The sequence below is a fragment of the Centroberyx affinis genome, unplaced genomic scaffold, assembly GCF_046629955.1.
Source record: "Centroberyx affinis isolate AG114_WGS23_722 - 3 ecotype Tasmania unplaced genomic scaffold, CSIRO-AGI_Caff_v1 ptg001779l_1, whole genome shotgun sequence".
NCBI lineage: Eukaryota > Metazoa > Chordata > Actinopteri > Beryciformes > Berycidae > Centroberyx > Centroberyx affinis.
In genome coordinates, this window is record NW_027280172.1 from 217,501 (window position 1) to 231,862 (window position 14,362).

Below are 14,362 nucleotides of genomic sequence, written 5' to 3' on the forward strand. Positions count from 1 at the left end.
TTCTTCATTTTTTTTCACCCATTTATTCCTCGTCAGGCTTACAGGTTCAGACAGAGTTCACATCAGACTTTTGACCAGTTGAAGAACTAACCAGCAAATTTACCCTGGTATTCCCAAACCTTTCTGGATGCGTCACACAGTTTTCAAATGCTATGATTTTTCAATTTTTTTCCCCATGACTCTGGGATCTGAACATTCGAAGCGATGTGTGTCCTGACCTCTTTGGTGCCGAACCAGATGTCCCTCATGTGGTCGCAGATGGCCTTGGCGGCAGACATGGCGCTGGAGAGCTTCCTGGCCTTGATGACGGCGGCTCCACGCAGCTGGACCGTCTGCAGGATGAGAGGCACAGGTACAATGAGGCACGGGTTACACTGAGGCACGGGTAACACTGAGGCACGGGTAACACTGAGGCACGGGTAACACTGAGGCACAGGTACACTGAGGCACGGGTACAATGAGGCACGGGTAACACTGAGGCACGGGTTACACTGAGGCACGGGTACAATGAGGCACGGGTAACACTGAGGCACGGGTTACACTGAGGCACGGGTTACACTGAGGCACGGGTACAATGAGGCACGGGTACAATGAGGCACGGGTAACACTGAGGCACGGGTTACACTGAGGCACGGGTACAATGAGGCACGGGTACAATGAGGCACGGGGACAATGAGGCACGGGTAACACTGAGGCACGGGTTACACTGAGGCACGGGTAACACTGAGGCACGGGTAACACTGAGGGGACGGGTAACACTGAGGCACGGGTAACACTGAGGCACGGGTAACACTGAGGCACGGGTTACACTGAGGCACGGGTAACACTGAGGCACGGGTAACACTGAGGCACGGGTAACACTGAGGCACGGGTACACTGAGGCACGGGTAACACTGAGGCACGGGTAACACTGAGGGGACGGGTAACACTGAGGCACGGGTAACACTGAGGCACGGGTAACACTGAGGCACGGGTTACACTGAGGCACGGGTAACACTGAGGCATGAGTACACTGAGGGCACGGGTAACACTGAGGCACGGGTAACACTGAGGCACGGGTAACACTGAGGGGACGGGTAACACTGAGGCACGGGTAACACTGAGGCACGGGTTACACTGAGGCACGGGTACCCTGAGGGGACGGGTTACACTGAGGGGACGGCCCTACCGAACTGAAGAACAACTCACTAGATGATGTCATGGAGGGCATTTACATGCATGTTTAGATTTTTTTTATGTTTTAGAAACTCTCAAGCCTGGACAGATTTCATTGCTCAGAGCTTGTTCCCTATTCCAGTGATTCTCAACCTTTTTCATATCAAGGAACCTAATTTAGAGCCACAATTTGACCCCCAATTTGATGAGATTTTGTCTCTCAGACCCAAATCTGAGAATTTTTATTGGTAATATTTTTTATTTTTATTGTTATATTTTTACGATTTTGTCCAGAATTCCATGACTGTCTGTATTGTAGGTAGAGAGATAACAGAGAAACTATGATCAGAACAGTCGTTCTTCTACATTCTCTCTCTACATTCTGTTAACTTAACAATTCATCAATTTGCTGTGGACCCCCTGGAACATCCTCAAGGACACCCCGGTGGTCCCCAGACCCCACGTTGAGACCCGCCCTCTCCTCCACTTCCTTTCCAACATATAACATGTGAATCAAGGAACTGTCTCCTGATGATATTACACCGACTACATCATGTGAACGACTCCAAACGATTTCACCGCAGAACTCTAAGACAGTGATTCTCAACCTTTTTCATATCAAGGACCCCAAATGTAGCACACATTAAGGCCATGGACCCCCATTTGATGAGATTTTGTCTCTCTGACCTAAATCTGAGAATATTTTTATTGTTAGATATGATTTTGTCCAGAATTCCATGACTATCTGTATTGTACGTAGAGAGATAACAGAGAAACTATGATCAAAACAGTCATTCTTCTACATTCTCTAATTGTGTTATCTTCTTGTAAATTAAATAATGCTGAAGTTTAACAATTCATCAATTTGCTGGGGACCCCCGGGAACCCCCTCAAGGACCCCTGGTGGTCCCCGGACCCCACGTTGAGAACCACTGCTCTAAGAAACAGCTGAAGAAGAGTGGAAGTGTGCGCTCACAGAGATGAAGTCTCCTTTGAGCCAGGCGTCGTCCTTGACGGCGTCGTAGGCGGCGGTCTCGGTGCCGTGCAGGTTGACCTTGGCGTGGTGGACGTCGGGGTACTGGGTGGACGAGTGGTTTCCCCAGATGATCACGTTCTTCACGCCGTTGGCCGGCACGCCGCAGCGCATCGCCACCTGCAGGACGGACACAGACACACAGGCGATCAGGCTGTCTGTTGTTTTTTGTAGCAGGTGGCAGTTTGGGGTGAATTTGGTTGGTAGGTTCCATGCTTTAGTCGGGGTTTTTTTTTGTGGTTTTAGCGTCAGTTGTAGCATTAAAACTGTCCATATTTAGATTTAATAAATTAGGTAAATATATAGATATAGGCAGTGATGCAGCAGTAAATAAAAAGGCGGGTGAACTATGACCTGCAGTTGGTGATCATCAAAAATTACATTTTCAGATAACCAATAATTTATGGGTTTTTTTGCCTTAAAAGACTATCCTGATAACTTTCAGCGTTTGATATTACTTACTATGATGTCACAGATAGATAGTTTGATAATACTTACTATGATGTCATAGATAGACAGACAGTTTGATAATACTTACTATGTCACAGATAGATAGTTTGATAATGCTTACTATGATGTCATAGATAGACAGTTTGATAATACTTACTATGATGTCATAGATAGACAGTTTGATAATACTATGATGTCATAGATAGACAGTTTGATAATACTTACTATGATGTCATAGATAGACAGTTTGATAATACTTACTATGATGTCACAGATAGACAGTTTGATAATACTTACTATGATGTCACAGATAGATAGACAGTTTGATAATACTTACTATGATGTCATAGATAGATAGATAGATAGATAGCTAGATAGATATGTTTACCCCCAACTACATCTGGTTATAACATTATCATAATTAATAATGGTTGCAGCTTAGAGTACAGAAAGGTGTGTGTGTGTGTGTGTGTGTGTGTGTGTGTGTGTGTGTGTGTGTGTGTGTGTGTGTGTGTGTGTGTGTGTGTGTGGACCTGGGAGGAGGCTCTGTTGTGGTCCAGGCGGGTCAGGCAGGAGAAGTTCTCCTTGGGGATGGAGGGAGCAGACTTGGAGGCGATCAGACAGTTGGTGTTGGCCGGGTTTCCAACCACCAGGACCTGACAGGAACAAACACCACAGAGCTTTAAAAACAGCTCAGAGCTTTAAAAACTCCTCAGAGCTTTAAAAACACCTCAGAGCTTTAAAAAAAACCTCAGAGCTTTACTTCTATGGACCAAACCACATTTCTTTCTACATTCTCTTGTGTAGAGAGAGGCATGTTCTATCGGTGTTGTAATTCCTTCTAGTTACTGATAGAGATCAATACAGCTCATAGATTAGATGCCATCTGCATTTCTAAATAGTGTCAAACTACAGTAGAAGGGTTTGATTCAAGTAAAATTGCACACAAACTACAAGAAAATGTGAGTTGTCATTGCAGAAATCTTACATTTTGAAGATGTTTGATACCTAATTTGTACTGATTTGTGGTATCATTTTTTTGATACCCAGGTCTAAATATCACACTGTTTAGGAATTTCCAACGTGTGTTATTATTCCTGAAGTCTAGGACAGTATATTAGATGATTGCGAACACTAATAACTTTATTTCCAAAGCCAGAAACAAGTGAACCAGAACTGAAACCTCTCCTGCAGGAGGGAAAGCCTGGAGCCGCTCTGCTGGAAACTCTCAGTCTGCCTGTTTGTGTTTTTACAGCTCAGTGAGCTTTGTTTTACAGACAGACTCAGACCTGAACCACAAAAACACACTTCAGCTCCAGGAGAAACTTCCTTGGCATCAACTTATTGATTCTATATGGTGAATTTCACATCCATAAATGCAAAATAACAAAAGTTACCCCCAATTTCACTAGATTTTTATGTGAATTTAATGAATATATTAAGACTCTCAAACTTATAAACACTGAAAAAAGTAATAAAACTGTCAAACTGTACGGTAAACTCTTTAAAGAAGAATAACATGTTTTTTGTTTTACTTTTTTTTTTTTAAATCATAATTCTATATTAATGAAGTTTATTTATCCCAACTCTGTTTTTTTGGGGGAGTAAATAATTATTATTATTATTACTTTTATTTGTTTATTTAAATTCATATTCTTGTTTCTTTGTATACTACTATGCTGAGCACATGTCTGCACTGTTTGTATATTTGTATGTTTTTTCAATAAAGATTGAAAAAAAAAAAATCACTGTCAACACACTTGGGGACAAACTCACTTATAGCTGTGGCAGGCAGTGCTGAACGCTCACTTGTGTCATAATTTATTATCTTCATTTGGTTTTTTTTGTACTACTTGTTTTATACATATTTTTTTTTTTTTGAATTTTTTAAAGTGTCTGAGTATCATGTAAAGCGCTTTCTAAATAAAATGTATTTTACAATTTCAATTTTAGAATAGAATACAATCTTCAATGATGGTTTGGTTATGTTAAAGTGACAGTAAAGTGTGTGTTTTTAATAGATGCAACAAAAATGCGTTCAGTGCATTTTCTCTTCATTATTGTCCAAAGTTTTGATTCCTGAGGGCAGAATATGGAGTTTTACCAGTTCTGAACATTTATCCCAGTGTGCATAATGTGTACCAAATGTATCAAAAATGGCTTCACTGAGAAGTAAAGTGCGACAGTAGTGAAAACTGGAATGAATTTTCAAAGAGCTGTTTTGTTTTCTCCACACGCTCCCAGCTTGACCTTGACCACAGAGGAGTTGAGGAGCGTTTCGTCACGCTGACGCCGAGCGGCGAGGACTTCGCTCATTAGAGGCCCTCATGACGTGTGTGTACACACACTACACACACTGCAAACTCACACACACTACACACACTACATACCACAAACTACACACAGCACTGAGGAACTTTGATCCCTCAGCTTTGGAGGCCGGCCATTCCTACCCGGCTTTTAGCTTCACAAAGCCTTGAAGCTGCTGTTATAATATATATATGTATGTTTCTATAATACTGTGGAACAGACCAGACTTATTTCTCCATACTGAGCAGTGTCACACCATTTAATAGAGGTGTAAATGATAAAATGAGGCTACATAGAGTTTAAAAGTGAAGGTTTAGTAGACGTCTGTGTCTTCTGAGGTAAATCACAAAAATAAAGCATTATCTTGCACTTCTCTTGGGCATGTTTTTGATATTTACAGCTATTTATGCATTGTTTAAATATGTTATAATGTATTTACTGCTTGGTCTAAAACTGGGCTTTACACAGTCAAACAGATCCTGGGCGATGTGAGAGCTGAAGCAGAGACACAATGTTGAAATCATGTCTGCTGCTCAGCGGGTCTGAATGTGACGGCAAACAAAAAGTCTGCTGTACTGAGCAAAAGAGTTTTGACCGGAAACAGGGGAAGCTGTGAAAGCAGTTTCACTTCCTGTGTCTTCAGTCCAGTTTAGGACTCGTTTCACCCAACTCTCTCTCTCTCTCTCTCTCTCTCTGCTCCAACCTGAACTACACAAGCCTTACCAAGATCCCCAAACAGTGGTAAATTAATGTGTCTTCTAGCAGCCATATTGGAGGTCTTCAGCTCTCTGGGCAACATGGCAGAGAACAGCAGACTGCAGTTCTAAACTCAAGACCAGTCTCAACACTGTGGAACAGACAGGGTTCATTTCTGTGTTGTTTTAGCGAGGAACTGATCATTTTCAGTGAATAATTGCCTAAATAAAGTCTGAATCTGTATCAAGCAGCTGTCAGCAGAGAGCAGCTGAGTCAGCTTGTTGTGGTGTGGCTGTAGATCCATTCAGTAACGTTCTCAGTAAAAGTGAATAGTGTGATAAGGTGGATTTGTTTCCAAATGTAGGTTACTGTGACACAGTAAACTGTCTTGTCTTTAGCCCTAGTCTCTACTCCAAAACATGAAGAGTTGGAGCTTGAGAAGAGTCAGCTCAGTTAACCTGAACAAACTGTTAGCTAGCTAATTAGCCAGCAAACACACTGATGTTAATGTGAACGTGCTAACGCTAGCTGCTACTAGATACGTTAGCTAGTGTGCTAATCAGATGTGTTAACAACAAGACAGTGATGGTTAGCTGACCAGATGCTATGGTTAGCTAGCTAACAAGCTGACATTATCTAAACACTAAATCAATCAGATGGATCAGTGATGAAATGATCAGTTCAGTCAGAAACAGACAGAAATTAACCGTCTGTTCAATTCTGTTGAGACGACAGAAACACAGTCAGCTGTTCACAGAGCTGAGGACCTCCAACATGGCCGCCAGAAGGGGGTGACATCTGACAGTCTGGTCTCACCTTGACGGTCTTCTTGGCGTACTTCTCCAGCGCGGCGCCCTGCGTCTTGAAGATCGCCACGTTGGCCTTCAGCAGGTCCTTCCTCTCCATCCCCTCCTTCCTGGGCATGGAGCCAACCAAGATGGCGGCGTCCAGGTCCTTGAAGCCGACCTCCACCTTGTCAGTGGGGATGACCTCTGTGGGGGAGAGAGAGAGGGGGAAGATCAGCTTGGATTCTACTTCAGATGATTGTGTGCTCAGTACAAATATGTGATAATACATATTGTGGGTCAGGAACATGAATGGTGATATCAGCTCCATGTTATTCTGCTGTAGTAATCACTAATGAGACTCTTGACCATCACAGATTTCACAAGCTCTCCATCCAAATTATATTATTGTCACTTTGTAACGACATTTTTAAATTGTTGTTTACATTCTAGCAGCCAATGGCATCGCTAGAAAGATTTGTGTCTCAGAAATAAACAGAATTCTGCCCAGTCAGACTTTGTTGTCACTGAACTTCTATTTATCACATCGTATCCTGGTTGTATTCAATCCTGAACCTCAGATCACATTTTGAATGATATTGTGAGATAAACAGATTGTCCCATCCCTAGTTTTAACACCTTTATTGACAAAATAAACTTTATTGACAAAATGATTTTGAAGCTAGAATTATGTCTGTTTATTAGGGCTGGGCGATATGGACAAATTCAAATATATTTTTTACCAAATACCTTGATATCGATATTGCAACAATATTGTAGGGATGACTATTGGTGCTTTCACAAAATATTTACACAATGAGATTTTTGATAAATAATCATCAGTAATGTGGATATAATGACTAAGTGGGTAAAAGCAAATAATAGAACAGCTAGAACAGTCTGGTAAGTTCAGAAAATGACATCACTTTACTGTAATGCAGCCTTTAAAACCAGGAAAAGACACTTATGCCATATCATGATATTATGATATCCAAAATCTAAGACGATATCTAGTCTCATATAGAGCTGCAACGATTAATCGATTAGTTGTCAACTATTAAATTAATCTCCAACTATTTTGTTTATGAAGGTTGTTTAAGTGTTTAGGTGAGAGTGGAGGAGAGTCACAGAGTTTTATCAGAGCCTCAGCAGGTTCAGAACAGACCGAGTCCATCTTCAGATAAAAGCTGCCGGGTCGGCTGATTGTGGCGATAAGAAGCGTTTGGTCTCTGGTTATTAGACATGAACCTGCTGCTATCAGGCTGGACTTCAGTCTGGGTCCAACACCCCCCCCCCCACACACACACCCCCTGCTTCCCCTCCCTATTGTTGTCCCACCACTTCTTTGATTGGCTGGAGCCTCCCATAGGGCCTCAACAACCAGCCAATAGAAAGCCTTATAGCCGACACTCCTTCCTCCTCCCTACAGCAGCCTGGGAGAGGAGGCTTCTGTACACACACACATACATACACACATACACACACACACACTATGCAATGCATTTACAATATGCTCCAGATGGGAGCAGAGAGCATTTCAGATAATCACGCCAGAGAGCAAAACACAATACAAGACCCTGTGGTCCATATAGGGTTTCACCTATGGGGTTTCTGAAGGCCGATACTGTTATTTTTAGGATTTAAGTTGCTGATATCTGATGATTTATGCCAATGTTCAGTATATAGAATCAAAAATAAAAATCACAGGTATTCAGTTTTTGTCTTGTCAGGGTGGAAAAGCCTCTGGAAAACAGCATTTTGACCCAAATATTTTGAATTTGGCATCAAAAAAGTGACTTCAGTCTAAAAATATTGGTATCAGCCTTCAGAAACCTGTATCAGTTGAACCCTAATTAAATCCCAGAGTAATTAAATTCTGTTAGGTGGGTTAGCAGCTCCTTATGGCAGAGTGAGGCAGCTTTCACAGATTGAGTGAAATCATAATCTCTCCTTCATCATGTTTTTTTTTATTATTTTTTTTATTAAGTCTTTATTTAATCAGACAAGTAAATTAAAAACAAATTCTTATTTACAATGACATCTTAATGGGGAATTGGGGAAAATGGGAGGGAGAAAAGAAGAGTGAAATAAAGTAATAATAATTATAATAAAATCTATGTGATAATATCTATATAATAATGAATAACCAATGTCTCATTTTTATTAAAAGGCCATTATCAGCCTGATATATCAGTGTAACCCTGGTTCCATGCAGACTATGCTGTGTGCAGAAGCTCTCTCTCTCACTCTCTCTCTCACTCACTGTCACACACACACACACACACACACACACACACACTCACCCCTCAGCAGTGGCAGGGCGCAGTCCTGCAGCTCCATCACCACTCCGTCCAGCACCGGCAGCATGGGCGGGATGTCCAGCAGGACCAAGATGATTGGCTGGTGACGAGAGACGGACAGCGGGAAGTCAGCCAATCAGACAGAAACACTTTATGATAATAAATGGAGAGGAAATCTGTCTTATTGTATCAGATCAGAGGCATACTGACTTTTCAATGACATTCAAGGGCTTGTTTGGGTAAATTTAAGGACATTTGTCAATATTAGATGTCAAAAATCTTGTCAAGTCAAGAAATCCTGGTGAAATCTCCATCGCCAGGTTTTCCTCAGGGCCAGGTTTTCCTCAGGGTGTGAAGAAAACTTTCCACAAACTTTCAGGATTTCCAAGGCCCATGGGAAGCCTGCCTGGTGCTGGCAACCAAAAGCGTCATGATCCAGTGATGTAGTGTGAGAGTAACCTAGACTAACCCTGGTGGTTTATTCACCTTTTTACCCTCAGAACAGAGTTTACACACCTTCTCAACTCTTTCACATATATTTACAAGTATTTATCATAGCAAGTAGTGCCAAACTGATGCAAGCTATGTGAGGACAGCATCAGTTAAGGGAAAAATCATAAATCAAAGCTAAAAATATGCTTGATTTTCACTTCTATTGGTGGTACTTTGCCTTATAATAAGCTCATAGCTTCCCCTTGTTTCTATTTCCCACTACATCACTGGTTTTGACTCTAATAAGCTGAAGGCATCCCAGAGTCAAATCATGTACTAGGGCTGTGCAAAAAAATCAATACAGCTGAGTATTGAAATATTTTTTTTCCATGATACTGTATCGATTTTCCAGCCCCTCATATCGATACATTAAAAAAAAAATTCATGTTTTAAACAGATTTAAAATGTCCTTAAATTTCCCTCAAATCCCTTTGAATTAAATAGTTTTGACTCAATTTCTCCACTGTGTTATCAATATAATGTGATGTACATATTAGACTACCCAGGTGGTACACAGCAAGTTGTATTTTCAGCTCTATTTTTAAATTTTCAGTAAATTATGTAGAGTATTGGCAATGTATCGCAATATGTATGGTATCGTGACCCATGTATCGTATGGTGAGGTCCTTGCCAATACCCAGCCTTATCATGTACCATTCACTTATTCTTTATGCAACAACAGCCATAACCTACATAGTGCAACAGCCAGCTGCCTGTCCTGTGGACCAAAGCTGGTTTAGCAGGGCCGGAGCTGTGCGGCTGGTTATGTAAGCGGTGTGCAGACGGACTGACAGACTCTCACCTGGTCTTTACCGAACACATCTCCCTTGGCGATGCTGTACAGCAGGGAGTAGGCGATCTGACCAGCAGCGCCGGTCACCAGAACACGGATTGGTTCGGCCTGGAAAGAGAATTAAAACAAAAAACAGGAACGGTTCTCATCAGACAAAAGCAATGAGACAGTGACCCAGATAGAGGGAGGAACCCAGGCGGCAGTAACCAGCATTGTTGATCTGAGCTGCTTGATGCACTTTGGGGTTTTAGCACGTCATGCAGCCTATAATTAGGAGTTTGAATCCCGAAAAATGGGGCTGCGGGTTCAACAAGCCTTGAACAGTGGCTCTCCTGTCAAACTCCAGCCCTGGTGTGGAGACAGCCTTATCGCCAAACTCCATTGAAACAACTGGCAATTTAGTGTGACCTTGCATGTAGGCCAGGGTACATAAGACATAAAATACGATTCAAGACTTTTTCCGAATTAGTAGAAGCCACTCTTTAATTCGGCATACATACAATTCAGAAAGCAGCACTTTATTTCAAGAAGATTTCAACTTTTATAATTGGTTCACATTGTTCATCGCTCTCCTCCACGGAGTATTCCGATGTCAGAGGATTGTGGGGGAACACGGCGAACCAGTTATTAAAGTGGATATTTCACTGAATTAAGTAATGCTTAGTGAATAATAAGTATGCCGAATTGAACAGTATCGCCAAAACAATTCATAAAAGATCTTGATTCATATTTTAAGGCTGTGCTACCATTGCCGATATGCAATACAAGGTTAAATCTGCAGATTTATGAATGGAATTTCAAACTTAAAGCAGCTCTTATCATGATTGGTTATCCTGACCGAATAAAAGAAAGGGCGATGATGCAACTTGCCGCCGCTGCCACGCCACAGCCTGCCTCTTATTAAAATGGAGGCAGGAGTGGAGACACAGAGGACTAGCGGGAGGAAAACAGCGGAAACAAACACCTCTCTCTCTCTCTCTGCTGTATCTGCTTCTGCTGCAGCTTAACTCTCGGTTTAATTCAAATTACATCCCAACCGTCACCTCTCACATCCGTGTTGTAACTGCGCAAAAAACTGCGTATGCTAGCCCCTGCCCTTAGCTGTTAAATTATGCATAACGTTAGTGCAGACTGAAGAAAACCCTCCGCCTGAAGATAACCACTGGATATAATCTTATATCAGAAACTGGGATTAAACAATGATGCTCTCGCCCTCTTGTCAATGTCAACTATCAGACACCATTCATTCACAGCACACAGTTTAACCGATTTCACTGTCTAACGGAACCGTGCACCGTCAAGACGTCCTCTATACAAACTGCATCTTCATCATCGGAACAGTAAACGGCTAAACATCCATCTTACCATTTCGCTAGCGGGTTTAGGTGCGTTAGGTCTGCTGTGCCTGCTCTCCCTGCTCGGACTAGACGGAGGGGTCACCTCTATGCTCGTATTGAAGCGTCATGCGGTAGATGACTGGCTCCTGAACTCGTTAACGGGACTTGTAGTCGTCTGTTTCCGCCGACGCAGGCTTTTTAACTCGACCGACTCGACGAAAGGAACACACTCTCCCATGAAGCACCGCGCCGTGTCCTCCCAGGCCGCGCCCACCTTCCCCAAATATGGCTGAGAAATCTGAAAAGGCTTCTTTTTTAAACCTGAGGGATCTGCTCGTTACTGACACCTGGCGGCCGGCAGCGGGACTGCAGCGCTGCTCCTGCAGAGTTTCTTTTTTTTTTTTTTTTAATTAGTCTTCAAATATACAACAAATTGGCAATGACAGTTCTTTCTATATCACCAGAGTACAGTACATATGTCTCAAAGACAATAACTAAAAGGAAATAGAGAAAACAAAAACAAAACAAGGAGAAAATAAATAGTAAATTAAAAGGGAAAAAAAGAACAATATATACATTCCAGGGGTTAAATTACTTTATACTGCGCAAATACAAAGTGTCATTTTTGGAGATTTGGAAAATGTTACTAATTCATTTTATAAATGATCTGTTGTTTCTACCTCTGTATTACAGAATTGACAAGAATTTCAGTCTATATTAAATTTTAATCTGACAGGCGGCACTGAGCTGCAGGGTTGAGGCCAACTGATGAATGAACTCAACAAATCCAATTCACTTGAGGAATTAGAATTTGAAGAAAACTGCAGTAAACAGAATGTGAATTGAATTGAAATGACAGAAAACAGAATTTAATTCCACGGAATTCCACCTCCAATATACTGTATCTGTAAGGTGTGAGAGAGAGGGAAGGAATCCTTATTGATTCTAGATTCTGAATGAATTATTGGATACTACGATGCTGAAATTCATTGTTTGTAATGTCAGTTGATGGTGAATTGTAGATGGACAACATGTATTATGTTTTGTACCTTTTGTTTGATTACATTGTTTTACAGTGTCCTGTAAGCCTTGGAAGCTTATTTAAATTTAATTTTATGACCTCTTTTTTTATTACCTGTCCTGTACTTGACTTCCTTGGCATTGCTCTGCCAGTTACTGCTGTGACACCTGACTTTCCCCCAGAGGATCAATAAAGTGTTATCTTATCTCATCTTATCTCATCTTATCTTATCTTATCTTATCTCATCTTATCTTATCTTATCTTATCTTATCTTATCTTATCTTATCTTATCTTATCTTATCTTATCTCATCTCATCTCATCTCATCTCATCTCATCTCATCTCATCTTATCTTATCTTATCTTATCTTATCTTATCTTAAGCCTATTAATCAATGTAAGAGAGGTAACATTATAAATTAAACATTATGAATCAAAAAGACAGTTCAACAAATCAAATACATTCAATCATAATGTATGGATTATCACTACAGGTTCTGCATCAAATACCAGCTGGAAGGTCCTTTTAACATTTTCTGATATTCAGTATTGATAACACTATGTGTGTAATGTCAGATAGGCTATGATGTGGTGAGAAAAAAAAAAGGATTTTCACGGATATTTCAGTGAATTAAATTAAACTTCCTGAAATTCCAATTCAATTCCAATTGTGTTTCATGTCGGGTTTTTTTCAAATTCCAAATCCAACTCCTCAGTTGAACTGGATTTGATGAGTTCATTAATGAACTGACCCCAGACCTGCTGTGCTGTGTAGTAATAACGTCACTATAAACACAGTACTAAGCAGTGGTGGAAGAAGTACTCAGATCTTTTACTTAAGTAAAAGTAGAAATACCACAAAAAAATATTCTGTTGCAAGTAAAAGTCCTGCATTCAAAATGTTACTTAAGTAAAAGTACAAAAGTATTAGCATCAAAATGTACTTAAAGCAACAAAAGTAAAAGTACTCATTATGCAGAATGGCCCGTTTCAGAATAATACAGTATATATTATATTATTGAATTATAATTATTGATGCATTAATATAAGCATCACTTTAATGTTGCAGCTGGAAAAGGTGGGGCTGATTTCCACTACTTTATATACTGCTGGGTAGCTTACAGTAATCTATAATAATACATCACAGTTGATTATATTTTGTGTTAATAATCTGAATCTGCAAAGTAACTAAATAAATGTAGTGGAGTAGAGGTACAAAGTAGCATAAAATGGTAATACTCAAGTAAAGTACAAGTACCTCAAAATTGTACTTAAGTACAGTATTTGAGTAAATGTACTTAGTTACTTTCCACCTCTACTCAGTACCATAAAAACACTTAAAGTCCCTAGGAAAGTCCATAGGAATATTATAGGAATATTATAGTGATACCATGGGACATAAAACTACCATAAAGCAATACATAGAGTTAGGGTTTCAGTTTAGACAATACATTGGCTTTAACAACCATGAAAAAGTTATTTATTGTGCATTTAATATGAACTAATCCTTGTTAATGTCACTGCTCATGCTTAATTCATGTTAGTAAACACATTAGTGAACATTAACAAACATGAATAACAACATGAATTAATGCAGTTGTCCGTGTGCATTTAACATTAATCTTTGTTAGTGTTGTTATTCATGTTTAGTTCATGTTCATAAATGCATTAGTTAACATTAGTTAATGAGCACTTAATGTGAAGTGTTAGTGAATACCATAGACTCCCTTTAACTCCTTACAGGAATATTATAGGAATATTACAGCGATACCATAGGAGATAAAGCATGATAAAGTCACTATTAACTCATTATTGACTACCATAGACAAACTATAGGAATATTATAGGAATATTACAGTGATACCATAGGAGATAAAACTATAAAGCATGATAAAGTCACTATTAACTCACTATTGACTACCATAGACAAACTATAGGAATATTATAGGAATATTACAGTGATACCATAGGAGATAAAACTATAAAGCATGA

At 40.2% G+C, this 14,362-nt stretch overlaps 1 protein-coding gene across 1 annotated transcript in view; it reads right to left on the reverse strand.

Moving 5' to 3' along the window:
• The window catches only part of LOC139652313 (malate dehydrogenase, cytoplasmic-like), a 12,963-nt gene extending 1,437 nt beyond the window's left edge, over positions 1-11,526 (reverse strand). The window contains exons 1-7 of the mRNA XM_071529336.1: positions 11,380-11,526; positions 10,024-10,122; positions 8,733-8,829; positions 6,461-6,636; positions 3,172-3,294; positions 2,132-2,308; positions 219-332 (exon numbers count right to left, since the gene is read on the reverse strand). Of these exons, the coding sequence (XP_071385437.1) occupies positions 219-332; positions 2,132-2,308; positions 3,172-3,294; positions 6,461-6,636; positions 8,733-8,829; positions 10,024-10,122; positions 11,380-11,382 (789 nt within the window). The 5' untranslated portion in view covers positions 11,383-11,526. The remainder of the gene's footprint in view (positions 1-218; positions 333-2,131; positions 2,309-3,171; positions 3,295-6,460; positions 6,637-8,732; positions 8,830-10,023; positions 10,123-11,379) is intronic.
• Positions 11,527-14,362: the final 2,836 nt, after the last annotated feature.